The 21,715-nt window shown below is 34.8% G+C and overlaps 3 protein-coding genes and 1 long non-coding RNA gene across 8 annotated transcripts; 3 read left to right on the top strand and 1 right to left on the bottom strand.

Moving 5' to 3' along the window:
• Positions 1-117: 117 nt before the first annotated feature.
• Positions 118-16,167, top strand: LOC126925428 (intermembrane lipid transfer protein Vps13D). 3 transcript variants are annotated; one of them, XM_050740953.1, is made up of 25 exons: positions 118-400; positions 480-617; positions 859-1,049; positions 1,119-1,350; positions 1,429-1,625; positions 1,706-1,873; positions 1,942-2,179; positions 2,249-9,033; positions 9,127-9,283; positions 9,348-9,576; positions 9,644-9,887; positions 9,952-10,320; positions 10,387-10,575; positions 10,638-10,961; positions 11,069-11,261; positions 11,332-11,514; positions 11,576-11,806; positions 12,338-12,364; positions 12,569-12,729; positions 12,790-13,404; positions 13,469-13,651; positions 13,721-14,092; positions 14,160-14,272; positions 14,340-14,769; positions 14,832-16,167. In XM_050740953.1, the coding sequence occupies exons 2-25, from the start codon at positions 521-523 to the stop codon at positions 14,931-14,933; spliced, it is 12,030 nt and encodes a 4,009-aa protein (XP_050596910.1). In that variant the 5' UTR covers positions 118-400; positions 480-520; the 3' UTR covers positions 14,934-16,167. The 3 variants fall into 3 exon arrangements, with proteins under 3 accessions (XP_050596910.1, XP_050596911.1, XP_050596912.1); XM_050740954.1 differs by lacking the exon at positions 12,338-12,364 and having other exon boundaries at positions 119-617; XM_050740955.1 differs by lacking the exons at positions 118-400; positions 480-617; positions 859-1,049; positions 1,119-1,350 and having other exon boundaries at positions 1,441-1,614.
• A 374-nt stretch (positions 16,168-16,541) lies between these two features.
• Positions 16,542-18,842, top strand: LOC126925458 (tumor protein p63-regulated gene 1-like protein). Of its 2 annotated transcripts, XM_050741025.1 has the most exons (6): positions 16,542-16,878; positions 16,973-17,189; positions 17,265-17,441; positions 17,551-17,658; positions 18,027-18,160; positions 18,227-18,842. In XM_050741025.1, the coding sequence occupies exons 1-6, from the start codon at positions 16,764-16,766 to the stop codon at positions 18,412-18,414; spliced, it is 939 nt and encodes a 312-aa protein (XP_050596982.1). In that variant the 5' UTR covers positions 16,542-16,763; the 3' UTR covers positions 18,415-18,842. The 2 variants fall into 2 exon arrangements, with proteins under 2 accessions (XP_050596982.1, XP_050596983.1); XM_050741026.1 differs by lacking the exon at positions 17,551-17,658 and having other exon boundaries at positions 16,543-16,878.
• On the bottom strand, positions 17,306-19,479 carry LOC126925466 (uncharacterized). Its single transcript, XR_007713940.1, has 2 exons — positions 19,340-19,479; positions 17,306-17,461 (listed from the first exon to the last, which is right to left on the bottom strand). It is a non-coding gene; the product is annotated as an uncharacterized LOC126925466 (long non-coding RNA).
• Positions 19,480-19,537: 58 nt separating this feature from the next.
• Positions 19,538-21,582, top strand: LOC126925450 (C1GALT1-specific chaperone 1-like). 2 transcript variants are annotated; one of them, XM_050741007.1, is made up of 4 exons: positions 19,538-20,351; positions 20,426-20,524; positions 20,615-20,727; positions 20,803-21,582. In XM_050741007.1, the coding sequence occupies exons 1-4, from the start codon at positions 19,538-19,540 to the stop codon at positions 20,938-20,940; spliced, it is 1,164 nt and encodes a 387-aa protein (XP_050596964.1). In that variant the 3' UTR covers positions 20,941-21,582. The 2 variants fall into 2 exon arrangements, with proteins under 2 accessions (XP_050596964.1, XP_050596963.1); XM_050741006.1 differs by having other exon boundaries at positions 20,426-20,727.
• The last annotated feature ends 133 nt before the right edge of the window (positions 21,583-21,715 follow it).

Below are 21,715 nucleotides of genomic sequence, written 5' to 3'. Positions count from 1 at the left end.
CTTCTGAATAGTATAATGAGTAGTTTACTATAAATATTTAATATATATTTCGTATTTAAATTACCTATAATTGCTTAAATATTTATACATTCTACTAATAATATACGTAACGTTGCCCCCCCTCCTACATAGTTCGCAACTTGATCAGAATTTTACATTATAAAAAAATGTTGCGTTTTGTTATAAATAATCGCAAGTTTCAAAGTTCTTAACGAGACGTCGAAATTGGGCACGATGGTGTTCACGATCGATGAAGCTTCTTTCATATGATCTGTATTGTTAACTGGAGATCTCGTGGCTTTCGTAATAAAAGAAATAGTATTTCGATGTAAAAAATGTTACTTTTGCTCGTTCAGAGCTACATCTCGCCGATCGTACGACCCATAATCGCTATTACATCGTGAGTTTCGAAAATTTGAACGAAACTTTGACGAATATAACCTATACAGAATATACTTATGCCTGCTTTTGTATATAAGTTGGTCCTTGTAGCTGTTAAGGAACTTTACAATCCTTCAAAATGTTGGAAGGACTCGTTGCCTGGGTGTTAAATAATTATCTCGGGAAATATGTGGAAAATTTAAATACCGATCAATTGAGTATCGCCTTACTCTCTGGTAAGGTTATGTTTTCCTTCTTAATTGTATTCATGTAATATTAGAATCGATTTTTATTGAAATACCTCGCTGATACTACTTCCCTTATATTATTTAAAAATTTAGAATTAGTTGTACATTATATCACTGCTTGTTAGATAGGATTATTTAGTTTCAAATCAAATCTCCTTAAGCGTACATTGAAATTTAATAGTACTCACTCAATGAAGTTTAATAGTAAAATGAAAATATCTTATTTTAGGTGAAGTTGAATTAGAGAATTTACCATTAAAGAAAGAGGCCTTGCGTCATATTGGATTACCAGTGGAAATAAAAGCAGGATTTATTGGTAAAGTAAGATTACAAGTACCTGTTCGTCAAATAAGAACAGCTTCATGGGTTATACTGATAGAGCAACTTTATTTGGTAGCTGGGCCAATCAGTTTAGATGAGGTATATGATCTGTGATTTCCCTGCAGTGTATATTCAGTTATATGTGTTTATAGATAATTGTATTTATAGTTTGATAGTGAAACTGAAGAGCAGGCAATTTTAGAATATAAGTTGAGTCGATTAGATTCATTAGAAGCAAGATGGAGAACAGACACAGAACGAGATCCTGGTTATTATGCCACCAGTTACAGTTCCTGGGTAAATTATGGCACCTCCTTGATCACAAATATTATTGAAAATTTACAGCTCAATATTAAGGATGTTCACATAAGATATGAAGATGGTGTGACATTGTCAGATGGTGAAAAAAGTTTTCTTATTCAATAAGATAAATAAAGTAATGGTAAATATATTACTGAAAAATAATTGTGATTAATAGGTACTGGTGTTACACTTGGTGTAACTATAGGAGCTCTAACTGCACAAAGTTGTGATGCTAGTTGGATACCTGGTTCTACATCCTGGAATCTCACAGATGCTTCTTTCAAGCTCATGGAACTTGACAGGCTTTCTATTTATTGGAATCACATGAAAAAAGATGAATTTCTTGGGTCTCTTAATCTCGGTGATTTAGCTGTATATATTGGTTTTTATATACCTAGCTCAATTAATTAAAATAAATTAGCCAATAATTTTGAAATTATTTTCATTCTCAGATTGCTATGAGCGAGTCAAACAATATAATAAAGAACCACATCTTATTACCTGTTAATGCAAGAGCTCATATCAAGAGAGATAGGTCTGAACGACCGTTGAGATCCACAAATAAACCTAGAATGGTTGTTGATCTTTTATTAGATGATGTCCCATTATGTCTCACAGATGTAAGTTTACGACTATATATCTGCTTTCACTATTTAGAGTCCTTATATTGCAAGTGACTTTCTCTTAGGTACAATACGATCAAATAGTTAAATGTATAAGAGAATTGAAAGATATAGAACGTCGTAAGCAACAGAGATGTTGCCGTCCACTGTTTAGTGTGTCTGCTGCTCCAAGGGAGTGGTGGAAGTATGCAGCAAGATGTCACCTCGGAAAAGACGCTCTGAAACCTAAACCATCATGGAAAGATATCCTTCAAAGAGGCAATGAGAACATTTTATATGTAGAGAGTTATGTTAAATTGCTAGGTATTTAAGAAAAATTATGGGAATCTACCATTTCATTGCTTCTTGATACTCATCAGTGTCACTTTATAGGAACACCAACTAGTATCTTACCTCCAGATATCAAACAGTTAAAAGAAAGGATAGAACAGGAACGAAGTTTCGATGAATTGAGAGTACTGAGAGAAGTAGCAATGTATAGAGTTAAACCTCCAAAACTACCTCAAAATTCTGATGTAAATGTACCACAACCTAGAGGAATGTTGGAGCAGTGGTTTCCACAGTGGTGGGGCTGGTATTCAAAGAGTTCAAACACAAACACTCAAAGTACATCCTCTACATTTGATGGAGAGCTTTTGGATGTTTTGGCAGACACTATAGATGATGACACCTTGTTACGTCGAGATACAGTGTTTGGACAGTTCAATTTTGCTTTATCTAAAGGCGCTTTTTCCCTTTGTACAATGAAGAACGATGGCAAGAATACGAAAGCGGTTATAGAGCTACAATTCGAAAGAGTAAACTTGAGTTACGATTCGAGACCCAGATATGGATCTCACAAATTCTTTATCAGTTTGGGAGCCTTGTATCTTCACGATTATCTCACAGAGAATTCCACATTCCCGATTTTGGTGCAGCCTCAAATAATTCCCACAATAACCTCTAGAGTACGTGGTTCTTCAGAAAAGTTAACCAATCAATCACCTCAACAACTCTTTGAAATGACTTACGAAAAAAGACCATTGCATTTAAATGCTGATCATTTGCTGCAAGTGAATTCAAAGTCATTAGATGTAGTTTACAACCCTACAGTAATACATTGGCTTATAGACTTTATGTGCAAACCACATAGATCATCGACCAATCAAAGGTTTCAAGCAATGAAGCGACGAACTCGAAGACAGCTCATCAAGAACTGGGAACAGATTTTAGATGGAGATTTGGTATATCGGTCCTCCTGGGATTTGCAGTTCAATATATCAGCACCACAAATTCTACTAGTTGAGAATTTTACCGATTCCAATGCTGCGGTGGTTGTTGTAGATTTCGGAAAGCTCCACTTGTCGAATAACGTACAAAATAACGAAGTAATCATTAAATCGAACTCTCCTGAACTAAATAGCGACGATGAAGATGAAAGATTCGAGACACCTTGTTCGACACCGCCTGGAAGTCAAGAAAATGGTTCCATACAAGACTTCCCGATCATTTCTGAGACAGCATTGCATCAGAAGCTGTACGACCACTATACTATCGATCTGGTGGATTTGCAGATTCTCGTAGGGAAAGTGAAAGACAATTGGAAACACATACGAACCAGGGGGATGTCTAGCTTGCACGTTCTGGAACGTTTCAACATATCTTTGCAAATTGAACGAAGAGTGTTTGCTTCCTCTGATCCGAATTTGCCATCCGTGACTGTGTCTGGGAATCTGCCTAGACTGGTGGTTCATGTTAATGAACAGAAGGTGGAGGCAATTAGACTGATGTATAATTTATTATCTAGCTTCTCGAAATCCACAGGAATTTCTCAGGCTGATGTAATCAGTATAGAACCAGAGAGTCCTAAGAAAGAAGAGAACCTAGACAAATCTTTAAGCCACGCAGTTATGGTTCAATTCATTATTGATCAGATGACTTTCGAGTTGCAATCTAGAGGCCGTAGTGTTGCAGAACTCCAGGTTTCTGGAGTTCGAGCCGGTTTTAGCAAAAGGTCTGCAGATATCAATGTTTCCCTATCTGTCCATGGTTTGCTTCTCGTCGATGCTCTTCAGGAATTTGGTCCTGATTTTGAATTATTAGTAGCCAGTCACAAACACGTAGGGATGGACAGTATTTCTGGGAGCTTAAGAGATTCGGAACCAACATCTCCTGTTTCTCCAGTCTCTCCTGGTTCTCCTGATCCCAATATGCCAAGGAGACTGACTTCTCCAGTTGCTTTGACCAATGCTTTGTCTAATCTAGCAAGCAAAGCGAAGAATTCGCAATCACCCAGGAGTAATTCTTTAATCGAATTGGAGAAAATGGATTCTGAAGCTTTGATAGTAGTTGAATTAACTTTAGTATATGATACATTAGAGATTTTGAGAGTAGCCAATATTCAGTTCAACAACTTGGATATTATTGCTAATCAGGAAACCATTGTAGAACTAATGGGATTCTTTAAAAGGATATTCCCTTCTCAAAGAAAGATGAAATCAGGATACATTGAGAGACAAGAATCCCTCTCAAGCCAAACTATAGAGCCAAAGGTTTCCATCAGGACAGAAGTAACCTTTGATTTCCATAGACTGAATGTGCTTCTCTTAAGGGCAGTGATACAGGATAATCACTTGGTTGGTCAGAAAATTGCCACAGCTACGATGTGTGACGCTCGCATACAAGCTACTTTGGCAGTAAACGCTTCTATCTCTGGTTCACTTGGAGGTTTACAAATCTTGGATCAAACACCAACCGGTAAAACGCACCAAAGAATCGTCAGTGTTGGAAGAGACCCAATAGCTGATCCATCTCAACATCCATTAGAACATTTTCCTGGTCTGCCTAATCAGCCAGAAGCTTTACGGTTTTCCGCCAATCGATGTACCAAACCTTGTGCACAACAGCAAGATGGAATGGAAACCTTAATAGATCTAACAATTCGTATTGGTAGCGTTTGGTATACCCACGCTCCTCATTTATTGTCAGAGTTACGTTCTTGTGCTGACGAGTTTAAACAGTATTTGAGTAAGCTTGCACGGCAGATCAGCGCAGCTGCTACAGACATGGCCATAGGCTTAGTAAACGCAGAGGATTGGTCCATTCCACCTCGTAGACGTTTACCAAGTTTGTCTGTGGATTTGGAAAATTCAGGAAGTTTGTCTTTGAAATTAGATATCCTGTTGGATAGCCCTGTTTTGGTAATTCCGCGTTCGTCTCACAGTAGACAAGTTTTCGTTGCACATCTTGGCACTATGTCCTTGCAACATGAACCTCATCAAGGTTCCATGGCGAAGCACAAATTAACTCTAGAAGTTAGGGAAATGAATTTGTACTCTTTGGAGATATCTGCTAACGTGGGACAAGTTCATAGTAATCTCCCTCTAAGAGCCGAAGAAATATACTGTTGCAAAGAATCAGGCAAGCCAATTTTGCATGATACTGTATTAAAAGTCGTGGTTGAAAAGGAGAATGCGTTAGCACAAAGCCCGAGTTTCTTTCTTGACAATGAATTTTTCAGTAGTCCTATTGTCCAAGTCCATGGAGTTGTAATGACACCATTAAAAGTCTCCCTATCTCGAGAACAATATGAACAGTTATTAGATACTACTAATAGACTTTTCTCCATGCCAGTATCTGTACCCGTTGTTCAAAAGTCTCAAGCAATGAACAAAGAACCAAATTATTCTGATAAACTTGACCTCTCCATCAAAGTTTTATTTGAACTGCCTACTCTAGGTATAGAACTCAAACAGGGACTTTTGGAACAGCCATTAGTTGAATTGTCCATGAGGGATTTTGTGGCCAAATATGAGAAATTGCAAAAAAATGAATCCACTATTCAAGTTGCTCTACGATCCCTTTTGATGGAGGACCTTCTTTGTCCTATTGGCTCCAGGCATAGATACATGATGCAATCGTCAGCTCCGACTCGTGCCAAACTTTTAGCTGGTGTCTCTAAGTCTTGTCCTGATTTCGCCTTTGTACAAAAAATTAGAAGCGAATTTGGGCGAGGAAGTTTACCTGACAGATTAGAAACTGATACCTTATATGGGACAATTCCTGCTCACTGGCGCAGAAAACCGGTTTCTTTGGCAAACACGCCAAATACTCCACCTCCGTCTCCTGGTGCATCAACCAGTGAAGAGAATTTGGTACTAATGAGCATTACCATAACAGAACCAGACTGTGATCTGCCAACGAAAAATCAGTTTCATCAAAAACTTGTCACAGTGGATTTTAATTGTTTGGACTTGGTCATTAATGTCGAATCCTGGATGGTGGTATTTGATTTCTTTGGGTTTGCTGGTCCCTCAGAAAGCAGTCCTAAAGTTACAATGCATCAAACGTCCACTGGCACAGATCAATTGGACAAGGCGGATAATCTGCCTCTACGATCAGAAACTGAGATAGAAGTTAGGTCTTTAACGCTGGTTTTGATACAATCTGAGAGGGAAATTGCTAAAGCCAATGTATCTAATGCAAACATGCACATTTTGAAAGCAAATGGGAAGACGAAAGTGTCAGGATCCTTGGGATCGATGTCTTTGCTAGACTTAACACCGCATGGAAGGTTTTATAGAGAGAGGTTCCTTTCATCTGGACGGAAAGCTCTGAATTTTCAGTATTCCAGCTATGTTGATTCTGAAAAACGACCTTATGATGCCCAATTAAAACTAGAGATGTCTGCTGTCCATTATGTACACACTCAAAGATTCGTGGCAGAACTTCAAGCGTTCATTGGCCATTTTTCTCAACTTTGGACCATTATGGCTAATCTGAGAGCTGGCGTTGGCGCTATAATCGATACTAACAAGAGAAGCATAAGATTATCTTTAGAATTAGAGGCAGGTGCACCAGTAATTCTATTGCCAGTTAGTTCTAGGTCAGATGAGATGTTATTGCTGGATTTGGGAGAGCTCACCGCACATAATCGATTCGAAACTTCAGAAGTGATAGATAAATGCATGCTGGACATAATGTTCCTTGAACTTGTTAATATGGACGTCTATGCAGCCAAACGAATTAAGTGTGATGATGATCAGGATGGCAATATGGATAATCTGCTTGTTGGTGGTTTTTATATCAAGAAACTTGGATCATCCTTGCTCACTGAAATGTGCCATTTGAAATTACGTATCGAAAGAAACTTGGACACCTATATTAGTAGAGAAATCCCAGATTTGAGCATTCATGGAACGCTATCCACAATGGATTGTGCTTTGGATCCTGCTCAGTATATGTTAATTCGAGGTTTACTTTCTTACAATATCGGCGAAAATTTGGATGACTTGCGACAATTCATGCAAGATCTGAACGAAACTGTTGAGTATTCCATAGTTAGCATGGATAACAAGGGGAAAATCTGGAAAAAATCGTGCATAACGTTAGAATTGGTAAATGTTACTGTTAAGCTGCATCCAAATCATAATATTGCAGCATTAGCTTGTATTAATTTCATAAAATCCAGATTGACATTGGATTCATTGAGCGATGGATCACAGGATATTGATTTAGTATCTCAGGAAATACTAATTATGGACATGAGGTTTCAGGATGAGCCTGCTAACAAACAATCTAATGTTTTCACAAGTATTTTACAGCCTCTGAGAAATTCAAATAATGAAAATCGTGTTCAGGCTGAGGTGCATCACAGAAGGCGTAAAGCAAACGCGGCCACGACTATTTTGGTCCACAGCATGCGTCTAACTGCTATACTAGACTGGTGGGAGGCTGTAAGAGATTTCCTGATTTTGAATTCTGTAGAACCAGGACCCATTCTTGGAACTGCTCAAATAATCACCGAAAACAGCCAAGAAAATGACAGTAATGCTTTGTCTGCAATACCATTCGAATTAAAGATTAATATCACTGATTCAGAATTAGTTATTGTAGAGGATACATCGATTCGCGATACGAACGCCGTTATTCTGAAAAACACAGCTGTTCTTTCTTATAGATCTGCCCCTCAAGAAGGTGAAAAGCCTCTTTCTTGTAACCTGTCCCATTGCGAACTCTTTTCCTGTGTCTTAGGGCTAGAAGAAGAGACTGCATTATCTATAATAGATCCAGTTGGAGCCAGTTTAGATTTGACAGTAGACAAATGTCTTGAAATACAATTGCAACCTCTGTGCGTAAGATTAAGTTACCATGATGTGACTATGTTCTCTAGAATGCTCAGTTCTTTACCAAAACAGACTCTAGTAGCTAAACAACGCTCCAGTGAAGCATTGACACCCACTGAGAGGCAAGTACAAAAATTGACAGCCCTGGGGTTTACAGATGCTGATTGTAGAGCTGCTTTGGATCTCTGTAATGGGCAATTGGATGAAGCAGCTTTGTGGTTAACGCAACATGCAGTACCTAATTCAGACATCAGTACAAACAACGAATCCGTTTTTCACACTTTTGAAATTCAAATATCGTGTGCAAGAATATGCATTATAGATGATTGTAGAGATGCTGACGTACCATTACTGGAAATTTCCTTACAAGATCTTAATTTGAGACAAGAACGCATGGGACCTGGTATAGTATCTACTACTTTCAGCATTGATTATTATAATAGAGTTCTCAGTGGCTGGGAGCCCTTCATTGAACCATGGTGTGCTACCGTTCAATGGGAGCAGATGTTAACTAATTCTTTCAATGCAAAGAGGCTGCAGATGTCTGTTAACTCTCAAGATTCTGTTGATGTTAACATAACTTCAACGCTAATAGAGTTGATAGAGTTAGTTAAGAACAATTGGATGCAGGATTTCTACTCTACTTCCAGTAAGGAAGTTAATGTGACTAAGGCAAGCAATGGACAAGGATATCGACGTCGAATGCCTTTCATTCCTTTTGCATTAAGGAATGAAACTGGTTGTAAATTGTGGTTCAAAACGATTATTGCTACTGCGAACGATACCAAGAATGTGGGACAGAATTTTAAGGCCCAAAATGACTTTCAGAAGGATGATACGTGGCTTGAAGTTCTTCCAGGTGACACTGTTCCATTTACTTTTGAAGGAAGAGGTAAATTGAGACATCATGCCACGCATACTGTCAGGAGACATCAGATTACAGTGTTGGTAGATGGGTGGAGACCTGTAGATCCTGTCACTGTCGATCGTGTTGGGATATATTTTCGTCATGCTAGTGCAAATATTACCGATATACAGATAGATACAACACTAGTATGTAAAGTTCATTTTTATTTCATTGCTTAAGATTATTTATTTTGACTGCAGCCCATTTATACCTTCCTATATCTAAATGATTACTTTTAGTTTCAGATACTAACGCCGAAAGCTAGAATAGTATTCGCTGTCGAATTAGAAGGATCAGCTAGAAAATTAGTAACTGTTAGATCAGCTTTACAAATATCCAATAAATTAAAACACACAGTGGAAATCAAGATGGAAAAAACTTTGAATCAATATGGATGTAAGTTGCTTATATGAAATGAAGTTAATTATTGAATTCCAATTTTCATATCCTTTTCTTTTAGACCAGCTTTTAACTTCATCTACTAGTGACAGAATTCTTCAAGTACCTGCCCAATCCACGATATCGATTCCCCTAACGCACACCGGGGTACAAATGTGCTTAAAACCTATCAACTTGAACAATTTGTTTCAATACTGTACAGAAACAATAGATTGGACCATAGTTAAGAAACCATTAGAAGTTATAGAAAATCGTATCGCTTGTAGGGCTAATCACAACAATATATTTAGGTACGCCCCGAATTATACACGGAAATGAATGATTTAATATACGTTTTTAAATCAATCTGTTTTGTAGAATGAGCATAGCAGTGATGAGGGATAATTATCCATTGGATATGAGTCAAATGCTACCAGCACACACTATAACAGTGATGGCTCCTCTCACATTAACCAATCTATTGCCTCACGAATTGTTATATGAGATTAGTACAGAAAATGGTAGAATTCTACCCGGTGACAGTGCGGATTTACATACTGTAAATGTTGAAGAGCAGCTAGAAATTACAGTGCAGTTAGATGGATACTCTGGATCAGGCACGGTAAATAAACCTTCTTTATTAATTTTTCAATGTCTTATTGATATTTAAGATCTACTTCATATAGATGTTGTTGCCACCAAATACCAACTCTTTCACTGCTCGTCTGCGGCTGACAGATTCTTGTGGAAGAATATTATATCTCCACGCAGCTGTTAACATAGAGAAAGGCTCTGCTATACATATTAACATTACTGCACCATATTGGATTATAAATAAAACTGGTCTACCACTGGTGTTCAGACAAGAAGGAGTTGGGATAGAGGCAGCCGGACAATTTGAAGAAAACGAAAAAGCCAGGATGGTAGCTCCTTTGTTATTTTCTTTTAGTGATGAAGAAGCTAGCAGGACTATGTCAGTGAGAGTCGGTACTTCAGTGCATCCCCAGGGAATTCCACAGTGGTCTCAACATTTTCATTTGCAACCCGGAATACAAGTCCGTAAATATTAAATAAATATCATTAAATATAAGAAATATTCAAATTGATTTTTATATCTTCAGGTACATCGTCTTAGAATATCTCTTCGTGATGGCAGGCCTGACATAGTATATTTAATTAGTGTCGCTACTAGGATAGCTAGAGGGAAATACAGAGCTACAACTGTGGTCACATTATCTCCTAGATATCAGCTGCACAATAAATCAAGTTCTACTCTAGAACTAGCCCAGAAATGTTTCACCACAACAATTGTAAGTAATAACAAGAAATTTATTGTGATATACAATAGTTTTCCATCGTTTCCTACTTTCAGAGTCATCCAGATGCTCAATCCACATATATTAAAATCATGTCCAATTGCCATATGGCATTTCATTGGCCACGTCTTGACAAAGATTTACTCTTATGTGTTCGTAATGTGGATGTTAAAAATTGCATGTGGTCAGGTGGTATCAGACTGGATGACAATTACTCATTGACAATTAATATCAGAGATTCAACAGGAAAGATGTATTTTCTTCGAGTAGACGTGGTGTTGCAAGAGAGTACATATTTTATAGTGTTTACTGATGCAGATACTATGCCACCACCTATAAGAGTGGACAATTTTTCAGAGGTGCCGTTGGTAGTGAATCAGGTGATTAACCAAGACATTCTGTACCAAATACGCTTCAAGCACCGTTATCATAAGTTATACCACTTGACTGAATTAATTAGAAATTATTTTCAAGAGTATTTTTGTAGGTTACCGTGCACGACAACTTGCAATGGACAGTCAGACCGCACTCCTCTGTCCCATATGCATTGGATGAATCCATAGAGGCTGCTGCTTTAGTTCTCACTGCACCTGGAGGTGTGACAGCTACATACGATTTGAATGTACTTGGAGAGGGCAGGGTTCTAACTTATGAGAACTTCATTTACATTGCCTTCACGGGTAATTCACCTTTTTCTGTAGGATATTAAATCATTCTTCTTTTATGGATCTCATTATTTCTTGAAAACAGGTACTTTTAAAAATGATTGCGATCTCGGGACTGGAGAGGGTGGTCTAGACCCCCTAGATATTGAAACACAAAGACTAGTTTTAGAAGCTGGTCCTGGTGGATGGGTTGCTTTGCGGAGAAAGCAATACGGTGCTAGATCTCAGTTATGGAGAATGACTGGAGATGGTCAATTGCAACACGAAGGTACCCTAAAAGAAATGTTTTTGTTAATTTTATACCTTAAAATGATTTTTTTTACGAATAGGATCTAGTCCACCCAGAGATAAACATTCAAGGGCTCCAGAAACAGTGTTAGTGTTGGATATAGCAGGCACTGCACCTCAACCATTCACCTATTGTGCTCTTGCTTTAAGGAAACCTGATCCCCGAAGGAGATCTACGCAAACTTGGCGATTCACCGATGATGGACGATTATGTTGTGCACATAAGAATATGTGTGTACAGTCGAAAGATGGATTCATGGGATTACACGAAGGTTTGAAATATTATGGTTATTGAATTATTATATTATTCCTTGTATTATTCCTTAGTCAGGGGTGTTTTTATCAATTGTTTTATCATTCTTATGTAAACGTTTTATATTCAGAATAGAACGTACAGTTAGAATTGTAAAAACTTTGGAAAAATTGTAGAATTGTAAAACAGTAAAAGTATTTTGCTTTTACAATCCATTTTATACATAAATTTTGTTCTATTCATTACCATATGTTCTTCCATTTTATTTGCTATAGCTTTCACTTGCTTATTGAATCGGTATTATTATGCCACGTAAATTGAGATATCATTTGATTAAAAGGATGTTTCATCCATTATGTTTACTACTAAAACTAAAGTGGAATATTACTAAGTACCTTGGTTTAAGTGAAGTGGCTGTAAATGTATAGTTACAAATCAACGTTTGTTTTTCTTACATTCAATTAATTTGGAATTTCCAGCTGTTTTCCCCGTTTATTCTCTGAATTATGTTATTTTCGTGAATCTTAAACTCATAATGATAATGTTGCAGGCGGCAGTGTCGCCCGTTGGCAAATGTGTACGTATAGATTCGGAGCATACATTAAAGTCAGAATTATAACTATCTTAAGCGTTCAAACTGTCGCTTGTTTTTTTATTTCATTAACGCTAAGTTCATCAATAACAAAATGCATGAAATAATATTTTAACTTCAAATTCTTTATACAGCTACTCGATCCGCGCAGAAATGTTCAATACATGCAGTTTCTATTTGTTTTTTTAGGGAGTGAAGCAGTATTAGGCCCTCAAATGCACACCAATCCTCCCCCAATTGAACAGTGTGTTGGTCGACAAAAGCTAAGGCCAGGATCTGGCTTTTTATCTGTTACGGTAACTACTGATGGCCCAACAAGAGTGCTCCAAGTGTTAGATATCAAAGAAAGGGTATGAATACTGGGAGTATCTTAATGATACCAATACTCACTTTCTCACTTTCTTTTGCAGAAGAAAACGTTCGCTTTATTGGAAGAACGTGATTGGTCGCATATTGCAATCAGCCACCGACCAACACAGATAAATAGTGATGCAGAGAAAGTCAATTCCAAAGAATTGGAATTGAAAGTCAATTTAACAGCTGGCTTAGGACTATCAATTGTTTCTCGAAGACCAGTTGAGGAGCTATTGTTTGTTCGTTTAGCTGGTATCTCCTTGGAACTGGTTCAAACTCCTATCAATACTACTCTAGACTTGAGCATGGAAGATATACAGATTGATAATCAGTTGTTTGAAGCACAATGTACTTCTGTTCTTTATGTAACACGATCCACCCGAGTTGAGAGTGAGCACAGGCCAGCTATACACATAGTTGCGGAGAAACTGAAGTCAAGGAATCAGAATGCAGAAATATACAAGCACGTGGTAGTGAGCATCAAGCCACTTTGCATACATTTGGAAGAGAAATTGATATTGAAGTTGGTTGCTTTTGTCGGGGCGGGAAGATCGGAATTAGAGGTACCTATGGACGAAAACGATTTCAAAGCTCAGAGGTTCATTTCCGAAGTATCTGCTGCACATGCTAAACGATACTATTTTGGAGCTTTAAAGATCGTTCCCAGTCAGGTTGGTTTTATTAATCGAAATTTCTAATGAAGCGAAAAATATTTCACATGATATGTTTTTTCAGATAAAATTAAGTGTACTCACTACAACAAAACTGCCACGTCAGCTTCAGATTATAAAAAGACAGTTAGGTTTAACATTAATCAAGTTTGAAGATGCCACTATTGAATTGGAGCCATTTATTAAGAAGCATCCTTTTGAGAGTACTCAGTTCTTAGTACATTCCATTATAAAACATTACAAAGATGTACGATTATAAATATTCTTTATTTGTTAATTTACTTTCATTTCCCTATTACAATAAATTTTATTTCAGGAATTAAAATGGCAAGCTGCAGTAATATTAGGATCCGTGGACTTTTTAGGCAACCCTCTAGGCTTTGTAAACGACGTCACAGAAGGAGTTTCTGGTTTAATCTACGAAGGAAGCGTGAAAACTTTAGTGAAAAATGTTACACACGGTATATCAAACTCCGCTGCCAAAGTAACAGAATCTCTTTCCGATGGACTAGGAAGAGTCATAATGGATGAAAGACACGAGGAAGCTAGACAGAGAATTCGAGCTAATACAGCAGGCAGTAGTGACCATTTGGTAGCCGGATTAAAGGGTTTCGGTTTTGGACTACTTGGAGGAGTAACTAGCATCTTCAAACAAACCTATGATGGAGCAACAAACGAAGGATTTCCCGTACGTTTTTTAAAATTCATTACAATTGATTGCAACAAGTTAATTAAATGTTAACAAATGATTTCAGGGCTTTTTCGCTGGTTTTGGTAAAGGAGTTGTTGGAACCATCACGAAACCTGTTGTAGGAGTTCTAGATCTTGCCACAGAAACTGCCACTGCTGTAAGAGAAACCAGTAGAAGGCAAGTGTACTTTAAATTATATTTAATAATTATTAATAATACTTATAATTTCGTATGATATATTTAGTGCTCATCGTACAATACCAAAACGTGATAGACCTCCTCGAGTGGCTAGCGGTTCCGCTGGTCTGTTACCACCTTACAATCGTCAACAAGCAGAAGGCCAAGAATTTCTGTACATAATAAATGAACATAATTATTCAGAATTATTCGTGGCGTACGAGTGTTTACGTAGTGGAACGGAGAATCTAAGAGTTCTCGTTTCTAACGAAAGAGTCCGTGTGATTTCCGGTGGCACCAAAGGGGTTGTAACCGAAGTCAGCCTAGCAGATTTATTATATTGCCAACCGATGCATAAACTAGAAAGCAACGGTGTCACTTTATATTATATTGAATTAATATCTAGATCTGATTCGACGATAGCCGTTAATATAGACGGTCCAGAACTCCTAAGGAGACCTAAAGTTCGATGTGATAACGAGGAAGTGGCTAAAAGGGTTAGTATAATAAATTTCATGATTAGTATTAATACATTTATATTATTTCAAATTTGTTACAGGTATCGCAGCAAATTAATTACGCTAAAGGAATGCACGAGGAACGTAGCTTGACTCTTTCCTCGTCGGATAATATGTTAGACGATGTACAGTACTATAAATAGTTGCGAACGGCCATATTCGAATATTTCTTACTTTGTGTTCGAACATAAGTTTGGAATCACACGTTTACAAGAATATAGAGGTTTTCATAGGAAAATTAACAATTTTTAATCAATTCAAAAACTGTTTCTCAACTCGAAAAGTATTAACTCCGAAATGGTAAAAAATTAGCTAATAATTGAATATTAATAAAATAGACAAGTGATCCAAACTTCTTGTTAGTGATCTATATTTCGTACGCTAGTCAATTCCCGGTTTTCTTGTGTATTTCTTGTTTCGTTTCTTCTTTTTCTTCTTGTCTCGTTCTCTTTTTCCAATAGTGCACATAATGATGTCTTATTACGCTTAAAACTAATTTGATTGTAAGACTGACGCAAAGTACCGTTTTTGCAATGCAGCATTCACAAGATTCAAATGTAAGATCAATTCAGACAATATTCTTTGAAGGAAGACATTTGATTATCGCACAGACAGTACATACACACATTTACACATACATACACATTTTATATACTAACGTACAAGTAGGAGATCAGCAGGAAGTCTTAAGAAAAATGCAAGATTTTTTTTATAGAATGTGTAAGTATATATACATAAATATATATTGGATTGGCAACTAAGTGATTGCGGGTTTTGTCATTAGGTGGTATTAACAAAATTCGCAATCGCTTAGTTGCCAACCCAAATATATATATATATATAATATGCGTGTAAGATATAGTTAAGGTATCTATTTGGGGCAAATCTACTTATTACTGAATAAAAGAAGGGAAAGCTAACGACAACCAAAGTTTTTACGATAGTATAGGATATTTATTTTCTACATTAATGAGTTTGATATCTTGCAGACTATTTTCTGTTTGTGACTATATATTTTTTATGTAGCTTGTTGTAAAAATGTAACATGATAATATCACTAACCAAGTATTAATATTCTTCTTCTAATACTATGAGTGTAAAATATAAGGTAAAAGAGAAGGTAGTTTAAAAACAAAACTTGTACAGACATTGTAAAATTCAAAATCATCAGCTCTATACAGATTTGATTTTTATAAGGCTGATGTTTTGTACAGTTTGAGTATATGTATATATATAAATGTATAATTAAACGAATAAGAATTGACGTATTAGCAATGTATAAATTAATTATATACAACGATTGTCTAGATTTGTTATACCTTGGGATTTTCACGTTGTCAATGATATTTAATAAAGAACTCCTATTTTGTTCGATAATCGCTGTTTTTTGTTGTCAGTAAACTGTGGGTTTTTATGCAAATTCATATTTCTGATTGTATGATTAAAAACATAGAATCTAGATATAAAATTATTCTAACTACCAGGTGTTATAGAAAGCACTATACTTTAGATATTTTATATATTTTGTCGTATTATAATGCATATTATACTGCATTCTATAGAATTTTACACTTTCAAATTTCCTATAAATGCATAAAAATCTGCAGTCTAGATATATAATAATTTATAAAAATATTTGAGAGCCTTGGAATATTTTTCCATTCATTTTTTAAATATGAGCAACATTATCATTCTTTAAAATACAGAAATCATAATAACAAATTCTTTGCTATCTTTTGATAACGTTATCAATGATAAATTTCATAAATATGGCGCCTTTCGTGAATACTTGAAATGTCAAACTGTTTCTGAGAATTTATCGGATATATACGTTTTATTAACATTACAAAAGTTGTTAGTCGAAAGAAAATATTGTTTTTGTCATATAGCAAGAATTATCTAACTCTGATATCGTGAACAACAAAAAACAACGGAATTTTTTGATCAAACAGGAGAACCATAACCTATAAACGATGGATGAAACGTATTTCGATGAAGCACCCGCGGGAAATTTTGAAACAGCTACGCTAGAAATCACCAAAGAACTCGATGTCAATGAGTTGAATAGTCAAAACACTGTTCCTGTTGGTTGGTATTTTGCATATTGGGAGTCAAAATGTTTTTCTATTTGATATCTTAATGAGATTAACGTGTTAAAAGCATTTTCTGTAATTGTTAAAAGGAGCTGATACTGCAAAGAAGAACAGAGAGAATGAGACATATACTTCAAGTGAAGTTCCATCATCGAAGGACTTGTCTAATATCCCTTTCAAACATATAGATATTCACTCTTTTTTCTCTGATAGAAACGAAGTTGTTGACAGAGCGCTAAAAGATTGTCAAGAGAGTTTAATAAATGAAGAGGAAAAGGATATTATTGGAAGCTGGCTGTTGACAGAGTAGGAGACTTAATGTATATAAATCTTGCTTTATTATTATATAATATGATGATTAATATTAGGACATATTTGTAGAATAAGTCTGTGGGATATTGAGAAAGAAAGATTAGTCATACTTTCAAAAAAAGCTATTTATTCGATAAAGTATGACTTCATTTCCTTAAAGATATTAGAGTACAATCGGATACCTTTGTTGCAAATTGATACGCTCGTCTCGGGCGAATTAGTTTATCCTCCTTCGTCCTTAGCACCGTAAGTATCATCGTGACGTTCTCGCAATAAAAAATTACCATCTAATTATAGGTGAAAAAATGGATCACAGTTAGTTTGTATTGTTTACAAATTTATGAACGATTTTTAGACGATTAAGTGGATTGGCAGAGGGTGTATCATCAATATTTCATTACGCAGGCCGTCAAGAGTGGTCTACTCTTGTCTCTTGTACAGATTTTGCACAGTTTGAACCTAGGTACACTGAACTATTACGTAGAACAGAGACAATTATTTTTTTAGAAAAAAAGAATGTTTTGTTCCATTTTTATTGATTTCTGTTAATAGTATTATCGTTCTCGTATGTGTTAAATACATGTAGGCACCTTCAAATAATTTCATTTTAAGTGAAATGCAAATTATATAATAGAACTGTTTAGTTCGTTTAGTTAATATTCACATTTATGCTTGCAGACTGTTGCTTTGGTAATTAATGTAATACTTATTTTTTTTGTCTAATTTCAAGTATATATATATATTTATTTTTAAATATTGCTATATGTATAATAGTAATTGTAATAGTAGTTCATTTGTAATTACTGTATAAAATTAAAATTGACTTTCCAGAAAAAGGCACATGTCTGGGATAAGACTGATGTGGAACAAAGGCAATCCAGTACCATTAACTAAGAAATGGAATCCATTTGCAAAGGATATACCATGGCTTACTTATGCTAGTCATCCATTATTTTGGTACAAAGGTAAATTTACTTTATTTGTGCAATTACAACAATTATTTACTTGTAAAACTTTGATGCCATTTGTAGGATCAGAAGCAGAGAAAGCAAGGTTTAATGTTGAAGGTTTACAGTCATTGATTAAAGATTTTTTACCATCAGATTGCATTATAAGAAATGGTCTTATTATTATAGAAAACTACTTTGGTGTAGGTGCCTTAGTACATAACAGAAATGGATTAGGTTTCTATAAAATTCGTGGCAAAGTCAGTTTTTAATCTAGTTTATAAGAAATTGAAATTTGTGTTTGATTTCTCTAACATTCACATTCCAATTTCCAAAACTCAAAGCTCCTATTTATAAATTTTATGATATTTATAATGAAATACTAAAATTAGCGATACAATTGTATTTTATCCACATAACAGAACTCTCAAATAGATCTCTATTTACTTTTCAAAGATTCTATTGAGGAATACTATTAAGCATATCGTGTATAATTCTACAGCGTATAATACAAACATTTTCACTCAGTACCTGGCAGACAGAATGCTAAAACTACATATTAAACATCGCGTTAAGATAATTCGTTTACACTTTCTAGATATAAAACTATGTTTTATAATTCCTTATTGTAAAGACAAGGCGCTTAACCTCTCTATAATATATATAAAAATAATAATAAATAAAGATAGTTCTTCCTTAATATTTAACAGAAAAATTTCTTTTATTATCCTTTACCATTTAATAAATTGTTCTAATTGTTTCGAAATATCAATGCTAATAATAGATAATAATATTAGAAATAAAAATTTATATGCAAAAAATAATTTTTGAACAACCACAGTAATCTTATCTTACAACAACTATTATCTACAGATAAGAAAAGATATTGAGATATAAAATATTTTATTTGGAAAATATATTACTAGTTGGTTATGTTCAAATGTATTAAGTAATAACACCACCTGTTGACCTAATTCATTATGTCGTTCAGTTTTAATACAGTTACACAAACAAAAGGTTATACAAATTAATAAAATTGCAAAATTACAAGAAAATAGCAATATTTATGAAATAACAAAATCTACATAATATCAGGTCGCTTAGCGCACTCGATCGTTTTTTATCAGTAAGTAATATAGATAAATGTAAGTACATATTTTAAACAATTTTTTCTATAATTTTTATAATAACACATACCTTATTATTTTTATTTGTAGATCCTTTAGACACAAATATGATTTATAAGATGCAGAATTCATGATTGGAATGATCTAATGCAATCAACCATTTACGAGTTCAACGAGAGTCAATTAATGTTATTAGATCATAGCTATTTCAGAGGAAAAAGCTCTATGATAGAAATGCAGTATTACAGATCAGTGTCAAAACTATAAGATGTATCTCTATCGTCTTAAATTGTGGCCTGTGTTTCTAATTGGATTCGGAATTGGCTTTCTCCTTGCCTTGATCTTATTTGCTGCTCAAGATTTATTTAACAATATTTCCATTTGTCAGAAATCATCATTAAATTTGTACTCTACAAACAGAAATGATCTTAAATGGTTCATGTCTGATACATGGATCAAGCGAGAGATTACTATACAGAGTTGGAAAGATTCTACAAACATGACATATAGTAAATGGTTGAATAATAGAAAACTGAGGTCAAAAAATATTGATATGGATACTTATCTTTATGGTCCTGAAAGTAGGGAAGAATTAGAAGCAGAGTGGTTGAAGTCAAATATTCATATCACTTGTATTGTATTTGTAAAAAAAGTTAAATTGGCTAGATCTATCCAGGATACTTGGGGAAAACACTGTAACAAGATATATTTCTTTGGTCAAGTGAAAGATCCTAAAATGCCTATTATAAATTTTGATACAAAATTAGTATCTTCGTGGCAACTTTTATGTGAAGCCTTCAGGTATGTGTGGAAGAGCAGTGAAACTTTAGAATGGCTTATCTTTGTAAAAGATGATACATTAGTGGTTCTTGAAAATTTGCGGTACATGCTTGGTCCATTAAATCACACTCAGGATCATTATTTGGGTCATGCAGTTACTCTCTGGGGTCAACCTTATAATGTAGCTGATGCTGGATATGTAATTAGCGTGGGAGTGCTTAGGAAGCTAATTAAAATGTTTGATAACTCAGAAAAATGTGTAATCAGTGGCAAATATTGGAAACAGGAAGATTATTATCTCGGTAAATTTTTTATCACTCTTGATATTCCTTATCTACAAAACTATAATTAAACTATAGCTTTTAATTGTTTTCAGCTAAACATTTGGCTTCTATGGGAATTTATCCTTCTGATACAAGGGACCAGTATTTAAGGGGAACTTTTCATGGATACTCTTTGCAATCTTTATTATGGGGTATTGTTAAGACTGGTGTTTATTGGACTCGTGCATTATACCCAGTAAAAAACGAATGCTGCTCATTTATATCTGTTACTTTTAATGTAGGAGAAACAGAAAAAATGCACACATTGAATTATTTACTATATCATTTTCATGTCTTAAAGAGGAAAGCTGTTTTTGGAAGTAGAAAAGCAGCAATATCCATATCCGACAAGGATGTATGATTATTATTTTATTATGAATGTATTATGATAAGGAAGAACTTAGAATTAACTGAATATTTCTATTTTCAGGTTTGGAGAGTCGCGTTGGAAGACGAGTTTAATATTACAAATTTAAATAACATTTCTAGCGAGATGTACTATGAAATATGGCATGCAAAATATTCTGAACCAGGACAATTAATTAAAAATTATCAGGCTAATGATTAAGATAAATTTAAATAAATCATCCATATATGATTTTTATATGTTTTATACTGACTGAAGATTTTTTAACGATATTTTATATCAAGTAATATCATATTTTAATAATTTTAAAGTACAACAATGTTGTCTATGTTAGATAGTTTAATAATTGTTGAAATTGTTCGAAACTGATTGTGAATAAACATTGAATTTTTATAGAATGACGTTGTTAAAAACTTGAAATGGTTATCAGGTTTTACAGTTTATTAATGAGTTATATTGATATGACAAATGTGGGAACGACGGAGTAGCGTTGTTTGATAACTGTTTCCCTTGTTACGCCATTGTTGCCTTATCTGACTAATTAAGAACTCATTAACGCTTGTAATGACCTCGGTAATCAAATCACAACTCCAATTTTAAATATATGTCAAGAATACTGGAACGATGCATCCTCATGCTTTTCTATGTGAATGATCTATCTCTGGCTAATGAAGATGGATATACAAAGTGTTCTAAAGAATTATTTTTAACTGTAATTGAACTATTAGAGTACCTGATAATATACATATATATATATACATTTTAATGCTTATTTTCATTTGATAATTATCATGTAAATCATTTAATTTTGTAACAATAAATGTGTAATTTTTCAAAAGCAAAGTTTTGTTAATTCACGAATCCCAGGCATGAATCCTCGACACGATATAAATCCCACTAATGACTTATATTATTTCGTCGAATTAATTTATCAAGTAAGATTTCAGTTATCGGTTATCCGCTTCCTCCTGGAGGT

Source organism: Bombus affinis, chromosome 16 (assembly GCF_024516045.1).
Source record: "Bombus affinis isolate iyBomAffi1 chromosome 16, iyBomAffi1.2, whole genome shotgun sequence".
NCBI classification, from domain to species: domain Eukaryota; kingdom Metazoa; phylum Arthropoda; class Insecta; order Hymenoptera; family Apidae; genus Bombus; species Bombus affinis.
Note: the sequence above shows the minus strand (reverse complement) of the source record. Positions and strands in the feature narration are given on the sequence as shown.

Bases quoted from the DNA above. Each gene is read 5' to 3' on its own strand.
- LOC126925458 (XM_050741025.1), top strand. From the start codon at position 16,764: ATGGATGAAACGTATTTCGATGAAGCACCCGCGGGAAATTTTGAAACA. The intron at 17,190-17,264 runs GTAGGAGACTTA...ACATATTTGTAG, and splicing joins GGAAGCTGGCTGTTGACAGA to AATAAGTCTGTGGGATATTG. The intron at 17,659-18,026 runs GTACACTGAACT...TTGACTTTCCAG, and splicing joins TTTGCACAGTTTGAACCTAG to AAAAAGGCACATGTCTGGGA.
- LOC126925450 (XM_050741006.1), top strand. From the start codon at position 19,538: ATGTATCTCTATCGTCTTAAATTGTGGCCTGTGTTTCTAATTGGATTC. The intron at 20,352-20,425 runs GTAAATTTTTTA...AATTGTTTTCAG, and splicing joins ACAGGAAGATTATTATCTCG to CTAAACATTTGGCTTCTATG. The intron at 20,728-20,802 runs GTATGATTATTA...TTCTATTTTCAG, and splicing joins TATCCATATCCGACAAGGAT to GTTTGGAGAGTCGCGTTGGA.
- LOC126925428 (XM_050740953.1), top strand. From the start codon at position 521: ATGTTGGAAGGACTCGTTGCCTGGGTGTTAAATAATTATCTCGGGAAA. The intron at 9,034-9,126 runs GTATGTAAAGTT...GATTACTTTTAG, and splicing joins TACAGATAGATACAACACTA to TTTCAGATACTAACGCCGAA. The intron at 10,962-11,068 runs GTGATTAACCAA...GTATTTTTGTAG, and splicing joins TGCCGTTGGTAGTGAATCAG to GTTACCGTGCACGACAACTT.